The sequence below is a fragment of the Enoplosus armatus genome, chromosome 14 (assembly GCF_043641665.1).
Source record: "Enoplosus armatus isolate fEnoArm2 chromosome 14, fEnoArm2.hap1, whole genome shotgun sequence".
Lineage (NCBI taxonomy): Eukaryota > Metazoa > Chordata > Actinopteri > Centrarchiformes > Enoplosidae > Enoplosus > Enoplosus armatus.
In genome coordinates this window covers 8,051,192-8,072,942 of record NC_092193.1, presented here as the reverse complement: position 1 = coordinate 8,072,942, position 21,751 = coordinate 8,051,192, and the positions used below count along the sequence as shown (strand labels likewise).

The 21,751-nt window shown below is 40.4% G+C and overlaps 2 protein-coding genes across 2 annotated transcripts in view; one reads left to right on the top strand and one right to left on the bottom strand.

Moving 5' to 3' along the window:
* The first annotated feature begins 324 nt into the window (after positions 1 to 324).
* plxdc2a (plexin domain containing 2a) lies at positions 325 to 9,151 on the top strand. The gene is made up of 15 exons (XM_070918746.1): positions 325 to 353; positions 506 to 645; positions 2,315 to 2,529; positions 3,328 to 3,471; positions 3,727 to 3,796; positions 4,286 to 4,408; positions 4,525 to 4,643; positions 4,723 to 4,822; positions 4,950 to 5,045; positions 5,323 to 5,404; positions 6,271 to 6,331; positions 6,437 to 6,665; positions 7,554 to 7,589; positions 7,800 to 7,957; positions 8,936 to 9,151. Exons 1-15 carry the CDS (start codon positions 325 to 327, stop codon positions 9,149 to 9,151), a joined length of 1,818 nt encoding a protein of 605 aa, XP_070774847.1.
* myripa (myosin VIIA and Rab interacting protein a) overlaps positions 8,204 to 21,751 on the bottom strand; it is a 29,834-nt gene continuing 16,286 nt past the window's right edge. The window contains exons 5-16 of the mRNA XM_070918600.1: positions 20,946 to 21,026; positions 19,654 to 19,751; positions 18,696 to 18,776; positions 18,300 to 18,446; positions 17,483 to 17,615; positions 16,540 to 17,099; positions 14,309 to 16,363; positions 12,648 to 12,827; positions 11,760 to 11,921; positions 11,170 to 11,268; positions 10,987 to 11,047; positions 8,204 to 10,502 (exon numbers count right to left, since the gene is read on the bottom strand). Coding sequence (XP_070774701.1) covers positions 10,486 to 10,502; positions 10,987 to 11,047; positions 11,170 to 11,268; positions 11,760 to 11,921; positions 12,648 to 12,827; positions 14,309 to 16,363; positions 16,540 to 17,099; positions 17,483 to 17,615; positions 18,300 to 18,446; positions 18,696 to 18,776; positions 19,654 to 19,751; positions 20,946 to 21,026 — 3,674 coding nt within the window. The 3' untranslated portion in view covers positions 8,204 to 10,485. The remainder of the gene's footprint in view (positions 10,503 to 10,986; positions 11,048 to 11,169; positions 11,269 to 11,759; positions 11,922 to 12,647; positions 12,828 to 14,308; positions 16,364 to 16,539; positions 17,100 to 17,482; positions 17,616 to 18,299; positions 18,447 to 18,695; positions 18,777 to 19,653; positions 19,752 to 20,945; positions 21,027 to 21,751) is intronic.

The following is a 21,751-nucleotide window of genomic DNA, read 5'->3' as shown; positions in this document are numbered from 1 at the left end:
GAGCTTATAAAATATGTTTGGTTGTAAATTAAACTATCCAAAGGTCTATATAAATACAGCTGAAAAGATTAATTGCCAACTACTTTGACAATTGTTATTTTTTACTTTGACAATTTTTCATGCACATGCATGCACTTGGCTAAAACAAGCATTATGAAGGTTTCACGTTGGGTAATTATGACAGGAAAAACCAATTACAACGACAATTACGACAGCACTTGAAGGCAGCGTCTGCACGGGTTCAGGCTCTCATCACCAACGACGTTTCATTCCTGGGAGACCAAACTGACGCACAGATGGCCTACGGACATTTAAAAGTCTGACATGGACATCAACATGACGAGAAACGTTACGTAGACAACATAAATGCTTAAGTTTCCGTCTTTTATGGTTGTTTTTTTTTCTAAATAAACGAGTAGGTGCTTTTTTTTTAACCTGACAAGTACCAGCAGTGAGACGTTTGAGGGTCCCAGTCACAGGCGCAGGCTCACATTGCGTCAATCAGTTTTCATTTTTCGCACTACGATGCGCTACGAACGAGAGGAAGGATGTCGATGACGCTGACAAAGACAGTTAATCTCATCACAGGACTGGTCATTGTTTTCCAGTTTCAACTAAGCTTCATGAAGCTGGAATCCGTTTACGGTAACTCATAAAAGTCATCTTAAATCCGCAAATAACTGAGTGCAGTTTGGTTATTTGTAAGCTAGGTTAACTTCAGTGCACAATACTGTATAAAGCTAGCTTATAACATTAGGTCCAAATAATATTTTTCTTATACAATGTATATACTGTATAAAACATATACTGTACATTGTATACGAAAAATATTATTTGGACCTAATGTTGTCACTTAACATTAAGTTATTTCATATTTATGTAAGTCAATAACTAGCTAACCTAACTATATAATGCTAGTCTATACCGTTAGCGTTAACGTTACCTCATGTGATTTTGGTACTGCGTCATTTTATATATTTATAGTGTGTGACTTCAGTGTAAAGTTTATTTGTACTTTATCTTCCCATGTCATACATACTTGATTATTGGATTGAAATATATGATTTGTTCTATGCCAGTACCAATATGTCTGGATTGAATATGCCAATAACAGAACATTTGTGCGGATGTTTTGACATTTTCTTTAATAAGGAATCAGAAATTTATCAGTATTCAGTGTTTAACCGTGTATTTTGTTCTCGACTGAGTGAAAAACCTTTGCCACAGCATTTAGACCACAGTTGGATACTAATTAGTATCATTTAGTATAATTTCAATGTTTCATAATTCTCTCTTTTACCTCAAATACCAGGGGAAATAAATCATACATTTGAACGTGCTGTAATTACAGGAGCCATTTTCAGTTTTATGTATGTTGATTTGTGTTTACACCTTCGATCACCAGGTAGAGAACTGATGGAGACAAAGTGAAGGTGTAATCAGGCTCTGGTGTGTTGCTGAAGCAGGAGTTTTTGACCTTGTTTTTGTGGAATATTTTAATTATTTTAAGTTTAAAGGAAACAGTGGATGATGCTGCAACAGCAATTGGTGAGCTGTATCCAGCTGTATGATAAATCTGACCTTTGTAGATCTATAGACATCTGCACCACTACTACAGATGTCTATATTACACTATCACACAGGTGGAGGGTTATCAGGCCTCTGCAGCCACAGGGCCACCATGTGACAGAAATATAGACACTACAACCCACCGCTGCCCGGCCTCACATGCCTGGTCCTGGACCTGCTGGTGTGAAGAATGTGAAGCATGCTTTCACCGTCCGCTGTGAAGAGAAAAGTTAGGACGCACTGGGCAGAGTGACGGGGTGACCACGCATGTTTGCCACATGGCGCATGCCGGGGAATTGTTTATGTCCTGTTGCATGTGAGAGGAAGATGCAGCAGTTTGTTTACTGATGTTTGTCCAAGGAGGAATTCTTGCCATCTAATATTCACTTAACATACGGTTTTTAAAATCTGGAACAGAAAACAGGAAAACTTAGGTTAACTGCAATAATGAATCGATCCAAGAAAAATGAATTGGCAAATATTTTGATAGTGGTTTGGTCATTTTTTCAAGCAAAAATGCCAAACATTTGATTAGTTGTGAGAATTTGCTGCTTTTCTTGGTCTTACAGTATAGTAAACTGAATATATTTGGGTTTTGAACTGCTGGTCAGACAAAGCAAGACATCTGAAGCTCAGATCTCAGGCATTTTGATTTTATTATTAATAATATAATGACGGTAGACACAGTAAGCAAACAAAGTGATCAAAACAACAATAATTGATCTCCCCCTCTTTGATGCCTCAGGAGTCTACCGTACTGACACACAGGAGCTGTCTCCTCCAGAGGGAAGGTCGTATGTAGTCGCAGGGAACAACAAGCCCAGGGAGAGGAGGTGGGCACCCCTGGCCCCTGGCTGGGCTGCAGATAAGAGGGGCCACTACAGAGACCAGCACCAACCAGAAGAGTCAGATCCAGACCTGCTGATGGAGGAGGGACACGACAATTCAACACAGATTGTGGTAGAGTTATCTACAGCTCAGAGAGGTTCTGCAGATGAAGGGGAAAAAAGTCATAACTGTAAATGAAATTACAGTTAGAAAGTGGGCGAGTTAGACCATAACAAAAAGGTGTTTAATCACATTGTATAGTGAGATTCTCTGCTATAAAATTCTCTGCGTATAATGTTGAACTTTCACAAAAAAACAGACTTTTTAAAGAAAATGTATTTCACAAAACATATCAATGTTTTGGAAAAGAAAACCAGGCCCAAAAACTGTTGAGAAAAGAGATTGAGAAGTCGAACGTTGTGATGATATTGGTTGTGATTATTAAGTATGCCTGTATGAACATTATGAATTAACAGCTAAAATTTTGTTTCCTTGAAGTAAAAGTTATATAACAAATTTAGCAATTTAGTATTTAATGTTAAATATTTAGAGTTGATTAGTGGGAAAAATTAGGAAAACAGACGGATGGAAATATTTAATACAGTGGCTCTCCAAATGTTTTTTTTTTATATTATGGAAAAAGCACCAAAATGTTATTTCTTGACTTTGGTTTTGACTGTTCTGTTTGCTTGATGAGCGTTACCTGTTGTGCTTTTCATACCTGTCAAAAATCTGTTCATATTATGCTTTTTATTTAAAAAAGAAAATTGTGTTTATAACTTTATAGCTTCACTAGCATGAACGCATACTTTTTATTGTTCCCACACAAACCACATTAATTCAAATTTAGTTCCACCTCACATTTTTTGTCACTAAAACTGATTTAATGTATGTGTTTTAAAGCGTTTCAATCCTTACCTTTTTGGACAGGACATTGATCACGCCTACTATACATCTAAAGTCTACGGCCCTGGAGACGCAGCCAATAAAGAGCTGTGGGTGAACATCGACAAGATGGGAGAGGACGAGTGGAAGCTCTGCGGCTTCCTGTCCAGTGCCCACAGACAAGCTGAGGTATGAAATCAGTATGTGGGAATAAATGGGACTATCAGTGTTTTATGCAAATGAAATACCTCATGTAGAAGAAGTTCAGTGGGCGATCCATTTTTAATTTGTGTATTTACCGAATGAAAAAAGGTTTTGATATCCAAATGATTTAGACATTGTATTAATGAAGTGTTGTATCAGTTTATCTTGTGTTGTCAGTGTATCTGACAGACCATCTTTAACATGCAGTTGATATTTCACTTTGCCTTTCTTCGTTTCCAGAGAGTGAATCTTTCCTTCGACTTCCCTTTCTACGGTCATGTACTAAAAGAAATCACAGTGGCAACTGGAGGTAAGTTACACTCATATTCAGATTAGTTTGAGATGTTGTCTTTTGAGCTACAAGTAAATACTGTCTAGAGCTACATTATAGGAACTGAGAATATTTTATTTTTATTTTTGTTCACTTTCCTTTCATAGTACAGCTGCACAGTTACTAAGTTACATACTTAAGTTACAGCACGCCAAAACGTATGTGAGTAAAGCCATTTGAATTTATTGCAGAATAGAGCTTTAAGAAACTATAACCTGCAGCACAGGTTTCCTTTGATGTTTTCTGTAATATTTTTTGGCATATGCTATAGTATTTTGTATGTATCAGTGTGGGTCTGCTTCTATACAACCTCTCTTCACCTCCTGCATGAACCAAATACTGAAGTTGAGGATCGGTTTTCAAACAACAGCAGACATTTAAGAACTATGTTAACTTGCAAAAATACCACAGAAAAAGATTTGAAACGGCTTTGAGTGACTGATGACAACCTCTGCATGTCTCCCACAGGTTTCATTTACACTGGAGATATAATCCACCGAATGCTCACAGCCACTCAGTACGTCGCCCCTCTGATGGCGAATTTTGACCCAAGTCTGTCCAAAAACTCTACTGTGTTTTACTTTGATAATGGTAAGAGAGACCAAGAGGTAGACATATGCATAATTTACTCAACTTTCATCAGCTGTGGCTTTTTATTTGTGCATCTGCTGTAGAATATTTATATTAAATATATGTCTTCTGTGCAGGCACTGCATTGGTGGTTCAGTGGAACCGGATTCATCTCCAGGACAACATCAGTCTGGGAACTTTCACCTTCCAGGCCGTTCTGCACAGCGACGGACGCATCGTCTTTGCATACAAAGAGGTGGCATATCTTCTTTTCTTTGTGTTCTTCTGTTAATGTGAAATTAGTTTAATTATATAGCTTTTTTTCCCCCACATAGATTCCTATAGACATCAACGACATCAGCACTGAGAACCATCCAGTCAAAGTGGGCTTGTCGGATGCTTTTGTGGTGCTTCATGAGATAGAGCAGATCCCCAGTGAGTGGCACATTTGGTCTATAAAAACTTCTTGAAGCCTGTAAAATCTCTTAATTTAACTTATTAATCAAAACACTGGATCTCACTAGTTAATTTACAACATCATGTCCTTTCTGACGTGCTCCAGACGTTCGGAGGAGAACCATTTATGAGTATCACAAAGTCGACATCCTAAAGTCCAAAATCTCCAATTCTACGGCTGTTGAGATGCTTCCTCTCCCTAGTAAGTTAATCCTAATTAAAGTAAACAAAGACATGTGTCGCTAAGATGGCAAAACACACAGTTTGCACACATATCCTCATCTATGCTCTGTATATTTTATACTTTTGTTGGCCTGTCAAATTGTAAAAAATGAATAGCTTGTGATGATAATACAGTAGCAGCAGTTGCATGTCAGCTCTATGCTGCAGGACGGCCTGTAAAAATGCATTCAGGTTTGATGTGTAGAAGTCAAAGCCGTCTCTTCCTCCTCACTCTTCACTGTTTTCTTTATTCTCAGCATGTCTCCAGTTCTCCAGCTGTGGTCCATGTGTCACTTCTCAGATTGGCTTTAACTGCAGCTGGTGCAGTCGGTTACAAAGGTAAACTGGAAAGCACTCTGAGAGCACACACCACTGAATTCACTTTAATAATAGAAACTGTTAGGAATGTTTAATCACATCTGAATCCAGAGCTACTTTAAAAATCACAGTGATAAACAATCTTGGCTGATAGCAGACTTTATATGAAAAATACCTAAATCCTGTTTGGGAGTATTAGGCCTTTAAATTCCTGGTGGACAATTTTTAAATTAATGTTGCTGTAGTGCCTCTGTGTTGCTGTGCGCTCATATCATCTAAATTTGGTTGCTATTGCAAAGTGTTTAAGAATTGTAGTATTTTATTTCAACTAAGACACAAGAATTTTACAATCGATAACAAGAAAATGGTATGGAATATACACTAACATATGAACCACTCTATTTGTGTTACTGTCTCTGCCTTGGCTCAGCAAGGAAACACAAAGAGGGACTTTCGTACTAAAGTTTGGAAGATACCCACTTGATTTGACTAACTCAGAAGCCTCATCTTAGCTTCGCTGAATGCATTTTTGCACAGACTGAGCACCACCAGAAAAATCGCTTTAGGAAAGGGTCTCTTTGCAGCCAGTATGGACAGGAGAAACAATCGCAGCAACAGATAATCTTTTCAATGTGTGGCATGTGAGTATTGTATTAAGATAGAACCTATCCTTTAAGACTAAAACAATTTACAAAAGCTATGTTTTTTTCCTTTTGCTTTGCTGCGGAGTATAAAGTGTAAGTATATTACACATGATTCCTCCTACGCCTTCACTCGGATCACAGTGACATCTAAATAGTGCCAGTACGAGTCAGTACAACATCTTGTATGTTTGTGAAGGTTGACTACCCTCTCCATACATTAATAATATGTACTTCCTTTCTCAGATGCTCCAGTGGCTTTGATCGTAACCGGCAGGACTGGGTTGACCTCGGCTGCCTGGAGGAGGTTCTCATTATTTTTCCATTTCAGTAAACTACAGAAAGTTAAACTCTGTTTGACCTCAGCACCACGTGTGTCCGTCTGCACTGAAGAGTGTACTTGTTTTTCCAGAGAAGAGATCCCCGGTGTCTTCGAATGGCCGACGTCACAAACACCACATCTCGCCTCCTCACACATACGACCACTCCTGTTACGACTACCACAATGCAGCAGAGGACCTCCAGCATCACCTCCACCCCCCTCAGCAAGACGTCCACCGTCACCAACCCCTCAACACGCAGCAGCACGAGCAGAAGAATAATATCCACTCCACAGCCTCCTACCAGCAGACCTGCAGAAGGTAGGCTGACAAATGCTTTGTAAACAAAACGTGTGTTTTATTATATGTTCTTTTTTTTTAATTTCAGGTTTAGTGTTAAAAGTCGCATCTCATTTAGGACGAATTACAGCTCAGGGCAGGTGTCATTACCATCTCATGAATTAATACTTGTTGTTGAATGGTGTCCACGCCCAGTGTGTTGTGTAAAGTCTGACAGTGTGAGGGTCAAGTGGTCAGCTATTTCCCAGCCCTCTGTTAGCTCATAGCTGAGTGTATACAGCGCCATGTTAAATACTGCATAGTGTCCTCAGCTGCTGAGGGATGACTCAATGTACTGTATGTGTATCACTCTGGTTGGGTCAGAATATGGGCTGTTATTTTTGTCTGTAGTGGTTATTTGTTTGTAAGCTGACATTCTAACAAAAGCACTGTTATTTTACTGATAGATGGAAAAGTACTTGATTTTTATTTTATTAAGTCCTAAAGTTGATCTCAAACTGTATTTTTGAACAACTATAACATTTTTGGAAGTTCTGAATATTTTCAACTTCAAAAGGAAAACAGGAGAGTTCGAATGTTATCGTTTGAAGTGAATAAATGGGAATTACATTATAAATCGCACATCCAAAGTCTTTAAAACTCTTCACTGCTAATATCCCCACACTGTTCGAAAATGTGATGCCAGTGGGGAACCAACAGGATTTGCACTTTATATAGTCAAGTGCATTTCAGTATTTCAGTAGAAACTTACAGAAGTTAAAATTAAAAGGATATCCTTTAAAAAGTTCTGCAGTAACTCCTCGAAAAGCCTTTTGGACATCGTCAGTCTCCGGAGAGGTTTATTTTATTGACATACTGTAAGTCATATCATTTAAAATAGCGTGTCATGTCATTGTTTTCTTCTTCTAGATGACACAAAGATGTCTTTGCACATCGATGAAGCGCGTAAGTCATTCGTGTCCACCTACTGTGTGTCTGATTTTTTTATTATCAGTACATGATACTTTCAACAGAAGTCAACTTTTTGTCAAAACTTGCACATTTGCATCTGATGTGCCTGAAACATTAGAGTGACAACAAATAGTTAACTGGGGGTGCCGAATCAGAGATTCTTCACGTAGTGGCTTTAAGTTTATAACTATATCCTCTGTACAGCAGGTGACGAGGAGGCCACAGGAAGGAGTGATGAGCGGCTGCAAATTGGTCTACTGGCGGGCATCGTCATGGTGATGGTCATCATGGCAGCAGCCGTCCTCATGTCCATCTACATGTACAACCACCCCACCTCTAACGCCAGCCTCTTCTTCATGGAGGTCAGTGACACCCAGCTGCTGTGTTTCTCTGCTGTAAACCTCTAGAATCACTGGATCCTAAAGTTCTCCATAATCCCCTGAAAGAACCATGCTGGTAAAAAAGTAAAACCTTTTTTAACATATTGCATATTTGCCTACCATTCTCCAAAGCACACTGTGCGTTTTTAATTTGGCTTTCCGTTCCATTTCCCCAAGGAATTAAAGTCCAAATGAAAGACTTAAAAATGAATTAGGGTCAGTAATCCATCACAGTCAACATTTTGTCAGGTTTATTGTTTGTCTCTAAAGCAGTGGGGCCTAAAGACACTTTAACACTTTAATCTGGAGCAAGATATCTTGGCAACCATTGGGAGATTACCATGACATTTTGGTACAAATACTCATCGTCACAGAGAATGATTTCCAATAAATGTTAGTGTCTCCCTGTCAATATTCATCCAACACCATTGTTAGCTCAAACTTTCCCCTTAACCAACTTGCCCCGGTCCCCTACAAGGTATTTTTAAAAATGAGGGCCAGACTTGCATGACATATGCAGCTGATATTCGTGGTTCCCAGATGATGAATTTTAATGATTTTGGTGAGTTCCTGATCTTTCTGTAGCCGCACCAATTCATATTTTTTTCTCAGCATGTTGCACCATATTCGGCACATTTTCTTTATCCAAGTTCCAGCACTTCACTGAGGCTGTCCCACTTCCTCCACCCATTTCTTATTTTCCAATATTTTAAACACCTCTTTATGGAATTTAGAACTTAACTGCAATTTAAAACATCCTCTTTGGTCTGAACGGTGGTTCTTCTCAGAACAAGAGTAATATTTGTTCATCCCCAGCGGTGCAATTGAAAAAGTATATTTAGCAGAGTAGAAACCCACATCTCATGCAGACAATAAACAGTTAAAAGTACTTTGATGCATATGTTTTCTCAATATTATATATAAAAATTGTTCATTTTCTGTCATTCTTTCCTCCCTCAGCGGCGGCCGACCCGCTGGCCAATCATGAAGTTCAGGCGGGGCTCCGGTCGCCCTTCTTACGCCGAGGTGGAGGCTCCAGGTCAGGACAAAGACGGCACGGTGGTCATTGACCCCAAACAGTCTTTTGTCATGTCAGACAGAAGAGAGAGTGAACAGAAAGAAGGATTCATAGTTCCTGATCAGAGAGAGCGCTTCCTAGTCTCAGAGAGCTCCTGACCAAAACTACGTATCCCAGGAGGCTTTGGGACAGAGCTGGTTCTCTATGTGAGGAAGCGTTCCTTCCTTTAATTCTTTTTTTTTGTCCAATCAGCTGTTGCTCAAGTTCATTGTAAGGACAGAATTTGAGTATTCAGAGTGGAAAACACCAAACCTCTATGAGGAAATTGTAACTACAGGATATTTTCTGCTTCATGTTGGCGTCTCTTGTTTTCATGCATAATGGAAACTTGTTTTCACTTTGCTCAGGTCACTTGTTCGTGTTTACTGCAGCGCCACAACGAGGCGAGAGGTGACGCTGCTGAATGTTTGTTTAGAGACCGTTTCTCTCAAAGACGGCTGTTATTTTCCAGAGCTGTTATGTGTCGTTCCCACTCCTTCTTCACAAGCAGGAATGTCATATTCGGGTGTCATTTCCTCATCTCAAAAATACAAACTAAATTCCTCACCATTACACCCACCTTCATCTGAGGGGCAAACAAGGTGCTCAGTGTTTTCACTGCTGCTTATCTCCGAGCATCACACATTTATACAGCGAAGCAAATTGCAACTTTTTGAATTTTTACTTTATTTTCTGATCTTTATAATGAAGGCAGAAAACAAATATGAACACTACAACATCAACAACCATGGAAAAATACAGGTCTATATTTATTTGAGACGGTCTTGCAACATTTTTCTAACATGCTATAATTGTTCCCACGTTTGTGTTATCTGTATATTTATGATATAACGGTAAAAACAGAGCAGGTTTTATTCAGTAGCTGTACTGCTGATCATTTTAGTGTCTTTTCAGTCACACTATTCATATATCTTTATTCATCAAGTTGAATAGATGACTAATGATGTTAAAATGAAGTCTATAAATAGTATTATAATTAAAACATTAAGATTTTTTGTACACATACTGTATAATGTATTAATTTCACCAGTTTTATTTCACTTTTTGGAAATCTAAAAAAAAAAGTCTTAAAACTCAAATGTTAGTGATTTGTTTGTTCTTATGTTTAGTGAGCTGAGGGTTCACCTGCTCCTTCTACATTTTTAAAACTGTCTGGTCATCAATCTGAAAATATAGTAGTTTTATTTACTGTATGTTTTGATAAGATGACACGAGAATCAACAGTTTCCTGCGCTATCAGTGACATACAGCACGACACCAAACCCACATACAGTACTAGTGTCCCGTATTATTTGAGGCATGTTTAGTTTAAAATGAAATTAAGGCAGATGGTATCTGAATGGATCACTTAAGACTGGCCTGTAGACTGCAGAGTGACGGGGGTCAAGGCACTGCTGTGTTAGAGGTACTGCAAAGGTCGTGGGTCGATGGTTTAGGTTTCCTTGTCTTCTGAGAGAAAATCAAACAAAACAGCACATTACATTTGTAATCTACCTACAAAGTGGTACTGTAATAAAAAGAAAAGAAACGTCAGTCGATTTGCAAATACTTGACAAATGAAATAATGAGTATACTACATACTAAAATGAAGCAGGTTATGAATATGTTGGGAAAGTGACTAAAGCACATTCAAAACAGTCAGTATGCAAACACTGTTGTCCCACAATGCATTGCACACAGCTGGAAAAATAACGTGGATGGTGCTAAAATAGCTATTAAATCCTTGGGAAAACATCTTGCCATCTATTTCTCTTAACTTCACAGTTAAGTGTGTTTTATGCAGGAATTGTATCATTTCCTGTTGGTATAAAACAGTTAAGTATTTTTGTTTATACTACCTACAAAAACAGCAAAAGCATACTAAGACAATCAGTACATAATGCGCTGTATACGGTGAGCATGTTGTATGGAATATATATTCTTTGTTTCTTACCTTTCGCAGGTGGCGCAGGTAAACGCCTCCTCACCTGTCTGGATGAGTCCAGAGTGACGGGCTGCAGGAAGATGCATGTGAACAATAAGGGTGTTTTTATTTAGTCTGGAACAAGGTGTCTGACATAATGTTGTGGTAGTTGCACTCTTATGATAAGATGGATATATTAATGTAAACAGGTACCATAACTGGAATGGTCCTGGTCTTGGTGAAGCGCGACTGTGTGTCCACATTGAGGCCTGCACTCTTCAAAGCAGCAATTCTGGCAGAGATGTCGCAAGTCTAGAGCAGAAACAACACAAGTAATAAAATAGATGTTGACTGGTTTTATAGTGGCCTTTTCAGTCTTTGACCTTTGACTGCAGTGCCTCCATCAGGCCAATCTTTGGCATGTTTTATACATATACATATATATATATATACATATATATATATATATATATATATATATACCTCCAGATTTCATCAAAACTGGAGACGTTCTTTTTACCGAAGCTCCATTAGGGTATTCAGCGTAGCTTGGAAAAGAAATAGCTGATGTGTGAAGCACATTTCTAGTAAATCAGGCTTGGAGTGTAGGAGTTAAGAGTGCCAGTGCAGCTTTAATCTTTCCGTCCAACTCTTCCTTTATGTCCATGAACTCATCACGAGCATCACACAGCTCCCAAACATGGCATGACAGTATTCAGATCTAATGATGAGCAGCATTTAGGGTTTCATAAAATACCATTTTCATAGGCTATGTAATGAGTGCATATCCAGCTTCAACCCACCTGTAGGTCAGACTGCTGAACTCTGGCAGCTGCTGATGCTACCTGCTCCTCCAGGAAGGACAGCTCCATATCGGACGTGGCGCTGCAGATGCCCCTGGCACACTCCTCCAGGTCACTCAGCTCCGCCTCCAGACTGTACACCGCACCAGCTGCCACGTACACCTGCAGCATCACCAGGTCACTAGATTAACTTCAACATTTGGTATCTTAAATTAAAAACAAGCCTAATTGCTATCATCTATGTTGTTTTTACGCCTCATTGTTACGGGGAAGTCAACTGGTGATGTTTGTAAGTGCAACCTAACAATTACTTGAGCAAATGGGAACTTTACTCTTTTGTTTTTTTCCCCCTTTTTTAATGTCCACTTCTCTAATCTTTAGGCTACCACTGGCATCACTACAAACCATTTACACACACACACACACACACAGCAGCTAAAACAGCCTTTTTGATACAGAGGATGCAGAACGGTGCAGCTGCAAGTAGATCCTGGAAATGCATGCATCATGTTCCCATTAACACTTGCCAGCATTTAAGATCAAGCTGTATTATAGAATGAAATAATGAAGCATACTGTGTGGTAAGTGTGTATAACATATACAGTGTATATAGTATGGTAATCTTTATAGCAAGATTAGAGCACAACATAAACAAAACAGACATATTTAGTCATATTTTTACAAGCCCTTCTATGTTTGGCAAGTTATACATATTTAAAGTAATCTTTCATTGCACTTGTGTCAGTCCTGTGTCTTTGGTCCGTGCAGACAGATGCAGATGTAGCTTAAACTGGTCAGCAGTATAATATTGAAAACAAGTGGCAAGTATCAGCTAAAACATCAAACGTGCAGAAAATAAAATGCAAACTGCAATAAAGCTGAACTTACATTCTCCTCCAGTCTGGAGAACTGTTGATCTAGCTTCCTGGGGTCGGTGTTGGGGGGCAGTGAGGTGGTGGAGAGTCGGGGGTCGTCTCCTCCCGCCACTCCCTGCAGCAGCTCCTCAGTGGCGTTGAGCACCTTCAGGACCTCAGTGGTGATGCTACGCAGAGACACTGCAGAATACCTCTACAATACACAGACAGGCAGACTGACATCTTTGTAATGCCTGATATTTTGGAGTATGATACAAAGTACATTTAATTTGACCCTTTTTTTAATTTACTAGGATTAGCAAGGTGAGTCAGTTGAGGGAAAACTCCTAAAATACATGAAAGTCCAAACAAAAACAGGGGCCTCCATCATATCCACAGAGAAAAACATGATTGGCTGATACATGATACATTAATAGGGTGCCAACACAGGCCAGGTGTGACCCGAATACATGAACAACAGCAGCATACTGAAAACAAAACTACGAAATTAGATGCACGCATGATGAACATGTAAGCGTTGAGAGAAGAAGAGTACAAATGATGCTGCCTTCCTGAAGCAGAACAAGCTCTCACCTGCTCCAGCAGAGCGGATATGAACTCTATTGTTTTGTAAAGCTCCAAGTCACTATCCTACAGCACACAGAGAGGAGCACAGAAGAGGAAGGAAACACAGGACAGACATGAGGAAAGAAGATCAGCATCAAGCAGAGTGTCAGTTGTTAAGTAGTTAGTTACATTGCAGAGAAGAGTTACTCAGATCAAGTTCCTGGCAGCTGTGATGCTTTCTGTGTAACTTTTGATGAGGACTGTGGCCACAAGGGGCAATTACGGGATAAAATGAAGTTTATCGTAACACAAAAAGTCATAAATTTAACAACATAATGCTCATGAAGACCCTGAGATGTGGTTGAAAAAGCTAGTAAGTGGGCATTGAGTGCATTTGGTCAAACTATCATTTCCAAGGTGAAGAATGAACTTTCATGCTAAAGAGTCATAAAGTAAATCGACCCAGCAATGTAAGTTACACAACAATATCTATCTAAAGTTTGCTGTCATTAGCCGCTATACTAGCTGGTTGAGATTACATTACCACAAGTAAAGAAGGGGCATAAAGTCAGCAAACCCATTCAGTAATACCAGTTAACAAGGAATATCATAATACAGAATATCTATTTTAAGTTTGCTAATATTAGTGGTCATACATGACTAAATGAGGCTGTAGCAGCAAAACCAAAGATTATTGAATTGAGTAATTTACTGGTTTACTGCCATTGAACTTTATAATTTTAATTTGGCAATATTGAGATAATGGTGATTTCTAAAACACTAGTAAAGAGGAGTCAGCAATAAAATGCTCGGCTGCACATTTCAACGGCTTCACTTGGTCTGCGTTAGTACGATGACCAGTAGCTTGCGGTGGCTAATGTTAACAAACTAAATAGATATGTTTGTAACTGACAAAACTGTTTGATTTCCATTTGTGAGAGGAAGTAAATGTTATTTCTCTTTCAGAAGTTACAAAGACTCACTTTGAAGCTGCAATCACACCAGACTGTTAGTGGAAAATCTATTGTTTAAATAGGTTTTTGAAACTGCATCTGACTTTTGATGTTGCATGAACGTGTCACTGTTCACAAAGAGATAATAAAATCGGTTGTGAGCTGCAGTGCTTACGATTTGAATCTCCTCTGGTGACAGAAAACCCTCCTGGAGAGAAGAAGTGCTGCTCTGCTCCGTGTCGTCTCCTTTGGTTTCCTCAAGTCTTCCATCCGTTTCTTTACTTTCACAGCCTCCCTCTGCAGCGTCTCCCTGGGTCTCCGTCGTTTGCCGCTTGTTCAGGACTTCTCCTCTTCTGTCCTCTTCTTCGTCATCGTCCTCTTCTATTCTTTCACACGTCTGTTTGGCCTCATTTGTCTCAAGCATCTCTTCGATTGTCATAACTAGAGGCTTTTCTTTTACTAGATTTTCTTTTTCCTGCTGCTCATTTTCATTTCTGCCTTCAACATCTCCCGTTTCCTCTTTTCTGGAAATATCTCCTCCAATTTGCTCTGTTACATTTTCTCTTGGTCTTTGAAACTCTTTTGCACTTCCTGTCTCCTCTGATGCATTTGTTCTTTGTGTGTCAACATCGCTGTCCTCGAATCCACTTTCTCTCTCAATTGTTAAATTCTCATCTGTCTCTCTCTTTATTCTCCCACTTTCTGCAGCTTCATCCTTTAATGTCTCTACCTGCATGTCCTCCAGAGTCATCATCAACATGCTGCTGATTATTCTGTCAAATTCTGCATTTTCCTCATCGCTGTCTGCAGCCGCCTCCCCCCGACTCTCCTCGTGTTCTCTGATCCTTCCCTCTTCCTGTCTCTCTTCTCCCTCCTTTTCATCTGGCCACTTCGCCTCTGGCTGATTCTCTTGTTGGACTTTTGTTTCATGTGAGGCCATTATCTCCTCCGTTCTCTCCGCTCCCATCTCTTGTCTTTCCTCTGTCTCTTCTGCTTTTTCAGCCTCGTCCTCTTTCAAAAAGTCTACTTTTTCTTTGCATATATGCCCCTTTACCATCCTTTCATCCTCACTCTCCTCCATGCAATCTGCCTTTTCCTCTTCCTCTGTTTTATCTTGTTCAACTTCTGTCTCACCATCCAAAACATTCTCAGTTGTTACTTTTTCATCACTGCTCTCCTTCTTTCTTTCCTCAATTTCATCCTTTAAATCAAACATTTCCACATCCAAATCTCCGAACGATTCTCTCCTCTCCTCATTATTTCCCACTTCTTCCTCCCACATGCTGCTCTCCATTCCTCTTTCATTTACTTCCTGCTCTACCTCTCCAACTCTATCCAGCTGATCCTCGGTGGAGGAAAACTGAGAGGCACCGACTAAACTGGCCAAATCGCGCAGCTGAGCGGCCTGGACGGCTTTTTCTGCCTGCAATTTCCACAGCGTCTCTTCGTCTATCGCTTCATCCCCCTCTTCACCTCGGCCTGCTCTGTCTAACTCGTCCTCTGTGGATGAAAACTGGGTGGCGTTGACTTGGTTAGCTAATCTGCACACTTTCACCGCCAGCTCCTCCTCCTCCTCCTCCTCCTCTCCCGTCTTCTCTTCATCCATGACGCCAACTCTGTCCAGCTCATCCTCTGTGGAGGAGAACTGGCTGGCCCTGACTTCTTTTTCCAGCTGACAGAGTTTATAAACGAGTCCGTCTGTCTTCTCCTCCTTCCGCTCTTTAGTTTCTTCCTCCATATCTTCATCCTTGTCTCCCTCCCATTCTCCTTCACTCTGGCCAACTTTGTCTAACTCGTCATCGGTAGACGAGAAGTACGTGAGTCTGGACTGTGCGACCAGCCTGTATAATCTGTATTTCATCTCTTGCTCATCTTCCTCCTCCTCTTTCTCCTCATCCTCTGTTCTTCCTTCATCCAAGTCGGTCTCCATGCTCCACAGCCTCTCACCTTCCTCATCTTCGTCCTCGCTTCTTTGTCGCCCTTCCTCCCTCTGCCCATCACCACCAGCATCTCTCACTCCATCCACTCCTTCTTCTCCAGTGGAGGAGTCAGAGACTCGGCCTTCTAGCTGCTGCAGTTTTAACGTGAGCTCCTCGTCCATCTGATTGGCTGCGCGTTCTGTGACGTCACTCTCAAGGTCAAAGAGTTCAGGGGTCGCCGCTCCAGAGGTCAAAGTGTCAGGGGTCACAGAATCAGACGGATGGGAATGGGTGTCTTTTTTACTGTAATCCTGTGAATGTAAGAAACAATAAAAACTGAAATTCATTCAGAATTGGCAGTTCACATGTTTATGTAAAGCCTACTTGGGTATATCATTATTTTGATTCAATTATTTTCTTCTGAGAATCATTAAGAGATTTTCACATCTCATTTCATCATCACTTTGTGGTTTTATTTATTTCTTACCAGCACAGAAGAAGAAGAAGACTCTTTTTTACTTGTCCTTTTCCTCCGTGATCTCCTGACTTTTCCTACTTCTGGCTCAGCAGCCGCCTCGGTCTCCTCTTCCTCTCCCACTCCTTTCATGTTAAAGTTCACATCGATGATGCTGGTCCTGCCGGATGATGAAGGTCGCCTGATCTCTGCGGGCACCTTCCTCTTAAAAAGAGCCAGCAGAGGTTTATTAGGCTTCGAGTTCCCCTCAGAGTCAGAAAACAGATCGTCTCTGCTGCCTCGGTGGCCCATCAGCAAGAACGGGACCCCGTCGCGGGAGTCCTGCAGGTTGAAGTTAGAGTCCTTCATCTTCCTGTGGATCTCCTGGAGGACGGCACCCCAGGAGCTGTCGGGCTCAGGTTTGGTTTCGTTGTCAGAGCCCATACCTTCGTAGGCGGACACCACTCCAGACTCCCTCTCCAAGGCACTGTAGACCAGGCTCTTCCTTTTGGTCAGCAGGCTGGGCCGCGACAGCTGGCCGCTCTGCAGGGCGATCCAGTTTCCGTCTGGGCTCTTCAGCACTGAGGACACACCTCCGCATGCGACACACACACACACACACACACATATATATATCATGCAGACAAGCAGAGACCATATGCCAAACAAGCACACCACACAAAGTACAATCACACATGCAGCAACATGAACAACAACACAATGGAGGCAGGTATTAGCTGACACTGATTATTATATCAATGAGAAATCACTAATAGTATATAAGCTTGTGTTTAACCCCTTAACTTCTCTCTCTCTCTCTTCATTGAGGCTACGAGATGCTAAAACAGTTTATTGTTTTATTGCTTTGTCGATCGACAGAAATGTGCAAAGGTAACCAATTCCTGACAAGACAAAATCTAAAAGAAGGATGACTGGTGGGTTTAACAAGTTAAAGCGATGAGCAACAAGATCTTACCAGCGTTGTCCAGCCGGTCTACACTCTTCCAGGTAGACAGAGCTGACCCACCTTCCTTCTTTAACGCCTGTGGAGAGTCTTGTATCAGACCTGGAGGGTCGTTGTCCAATAGAGAGAAGGCAGAGTGCGACCTCTGAGAAGAGACATGTGACAAATGAAAATGATTAAAAAGTGGAAAAACAATTATTACATTTCTGTTGTGTCTCCGTCACCTCTTCTAGTTTTACCTATGGGAACACACAATGAGATAAAGTCAATAGAGCAGTTTAACCAGCAGAGGTCAGCACATGTCACCATACAGATGAGAAGAAGAACAAATCATCCAGTGGTGGAAGATAATCACTTTAATAAAAGTACCAAAACCACAATGTAAAAATACTCCATTACGAGTAAAGGCCCTTCATTTAAAATCCTACTTAAGTAAAAGTATTAGCAGCAAAATGTAGACAAAGTAAACCTTGTTAATACTAAAACATAAATACTTTTCCTGCAGAAACTGACTGATATATGAGCTTATACATGACATTATTACATTGTTAATACTGATACATTAATGCGTAAGTAGCATTTCACGTGTCTAGTCGAGTAAACTTTATACACAGTTTGGTTGTTTAGTCCAGTGGTTGTCAACCTGGGGGTCGGGCCCCTCTAAAGATAAATCCGAGGGGTCTTAAGACGGTTAATGGAGCAGGAAAGAAGCAAAATGAATCTTTAAAAATAAATAAAAGTACAGTACTGGAGTGAATGTACTTTCAACCACTGCGTCTTCTGTAAAGCCATTTATTGTACTGTAAAACTTCATTGTGTTTTTTTTTACCCAGAGGCCTGGTTGGTGTTTGAGGGAGCTGGAGGCTTGATCACAGGCGGACTGATGATGATGATGAAGGTCAGTGTTGTGTTCAAGTGGCCAATCCTGGTCATATTCTGCCCTCATCTCAGCCAAAGTCTTCTTCCTATGAATAATCTGAGAGAGTCAGAGACATGGTTAGTGACTGCATATCATTTGATCCCACACAGAACTCAAAACTCAGCTTCAAATTCATGGTTTTGTCTTAATGTGTGTGCAGAAGGTATTAATTTGAACACATCGCCCTGCAGAAAAACAGCTGTGGAGATCCCCCTTGCTGACTTACATTTGAGTATTATGCAATCTGTTACTGTACGGAGTGAGTGTTTGCAGCTCAGACAACAAAATCTATTTATTTCTTCTTACTTTTTGCACAATAGTTTTGGCCAGTTCCTCAATGAGCTCTCCTCTGTGCTCCCGCAGATAGTGTGCCTCATTCTGCTTCTCCTGGTAAACAAACAAACACACAAACAAACACAGAAAACTATTCAGCACAACGCACTCACAAAAACACACTAAGCTGATTACTCCTCTAAACGTACGCTCTAAATATACATATTTTCTGTACTCAGTTCAAAATCTTTGGGATACTTTAACAGATTAGTGAGAAGTAAGTCTTTTATAACATGCAGTATTATTTTAGAAAGTGGCTGCAGAACCACAAATATACTTTGGGATTCAACTTACAGATAGTTCTGGTGTGTATCTGAATATCTGAAGAATCTAATGAAGTCGTGGACACCCAGTAAAAGACATGCATCACATGTAATTTATTCATTTAGCATCTCTTTGTAGTCATTTAGTGTCTCTTTGTAGTAATTGAGAGTGTCTTTGTGGTGGTTTTGTGTCTCTTTATTGTGAAATAAAAGTATGTTCAATATGGCCAATGATCCATGTTATTTTGCACTCTTTGTCAGCCTAACAATGGCCCGGACATTGTCCTATACTGTTGTATTAAACTGTCTTTTGGATTGCAGCATAATCCTGATGGTTTTCATTAATCTGACTCAAACTCTGACTCAAAGAGGAAAAGCAGACAAATCAGATTACGGAGGAACTTGATGAAAGGTCTGTAGAGGATCCGTATTGCAGACCCATAAACAGTAACATACTGCAGCATCCACAACACAGATCTGTCAGGAAATCACTTTTCATGAGTTGCCATTTACAGAAAAAATGTAATTACAAAGAAAACAAAAATGCTAACAAATTAAACAACCGTTTTTGGGACACAAAGAGCAGTACAGTAAGTAGATAAGCAATTCAACCATAAATGACTCTTCATATGACAGACTATTAATAAAATGTGAACAGCATAAATAACCTGACTGGCAGTGTCGAACTCGGCCTTGGAAATGGCCTCGTCTATGGCCTCCTCTGCCACCCGCAAGGCCACAGTGAGTGTATCTGCCATGCTGTGCTCTGAACACAAAGAAGCGCAATAATAACTTGTTAACTGAATGATCCTTCAACTGGAATTGAAATCAAAGCAAAAACACGATTCACTCGTTGCAATTATGTAAAACCAGGAGGAAGTAATTGCATCCTTTTCACTTTGATGCTGTTTTCAAGCTGTGCGTTACTAATCTGTTTTCGCTGCCTCGTTCGTGTTACAGAGGCACTCCAGACAGAGACATGACCATCAGGCCGCTGCAGCTTTTCATTCATGTTTGCAGTCACTTATCCGGTTAGTGCAGTGAACTGGGAGAGTGAGGAGAAGTGAGGGCAGAGTGGGACAGAGGCAGCAAACAAGAGAGCAGAACAGACTAAAAACACAGCTGTTTAAGATGCAACTGGCAACCTGAGCCAAAAGATTACAACAAAAATCAAGATCATTTGACTCTTCGTGTCTCCGGCTCTGCTGTGAAGCCTTAGATTCATGGCAGCTGGGAGCAAATAAGAGTTTATGGATTCATGAGAGGATTACAATGACCTCAAAACAACCTTGCACTGGATAATGTGGCCACAGAGGGTCAGTTGTGGTGACTTATGGAGACGCAATTAAGGCTGAAGTATCAACTGCACCGGGGGCCCTAAAGGTGAGAGGTTCACTGTGTGGCAAAGAGCTTGTGGTCATTCGATTATTTATTTAAAATAGACTGACATGGAAAGGGTCTTAACGATGACTCCTGCATGTTTACATTTCTTTTACCTCAATCTCGAGGCCCTGTCTTACTCTCTGGGCCTGTGTCCAAATCCAGTGGACAAATACAAATACAGACCAGTTTAACATTTTGGGAAAGTTACATGAGAAGATCAATAGGACTCTCAAATATGCCCATTCAAGCAGCTGCTTTGCTTAGCTTAGCTTAGCGCCATATCAATCTTCTGATGTAACTCTCAGCAAGAAAGCAAATATTGCACAATTTATTTGAAATACTGCATATAAACATATTGTTAACTGAAAGTATGTAAAAGTATATATAGTGTTACAACTGAAGTTCTTCTTTTGGTTTTGTGTATGTGTAACCAGAAGATGTCTTGACACAAATAAAAAACTAACTGTATAAAATTGTATTAAAGGAACACGTGCCTGAAGGTGAATTCACAAAATACATCAGGAAAAACAGGTGTACAGAATAAACAAGGATCGGTGATTATAAAATATGTCTGCACCTTCAGTTTGTCTGTAGAAGGTTGAGTCGCTCCCACAGACGCTGCCCTCATTGCAGATACTCTCCTCGTAGGCGCTGCCCTCTGCGAGCACACACACACACACAGATGCTGACATGTACATGACAAGACAGATATTGTAGATTCACATGGAATTAACCTAATTTTTACCAGAAAGTTTAGTATTTAAAGTAATTAATTCCAAACCAAAAAAAAACAAAATCTAATTAAGACATATCTGTGCTATAAATAAGGACAATACAGGATTTCTGCCTTTTAAATATAAGGTTTGATTTTGAATACATGACTTGAGTTGATGACGGAGCAGCAGAGAGCTCGGTCATACTGTAGATAGTTTCCCTCTTCCAACTCTGAGCCCTGAGCTCTTTTCACGTCATGTAAATATTCATGCAACAATGCAGCCATTTGTGGTTATATAAGTGCATTAGAGCGGCCTCGCGTGTGGTATTACCAGGCGACCTGATCTGTGCGCAGCAGGCGGTGGTTCAGAGGTACAGTAGAGTACACAGGGTCACTTCCAATCATTTTAAGGGGTAAAGAGACGACTCAAACCGAGTGACATGAACTGTAGATTATGCAGCAATCTACTCCCTTTCATTGCTAAAAACTCTAAAGGCCAGCATGAGTTCACTGGTGTCAGATATCCTGTAAATTAAGACAAAATGAGGATCTTCTATGTGTTTTTAGGGGCTGGAGCATGGATTGTGTTTCCGTGACCCTCAGTAGACGTAGCGTGTGCAGACATCTGTGTTGTAACATCTAACGAGTCAGGACACATTTGGTCCCAG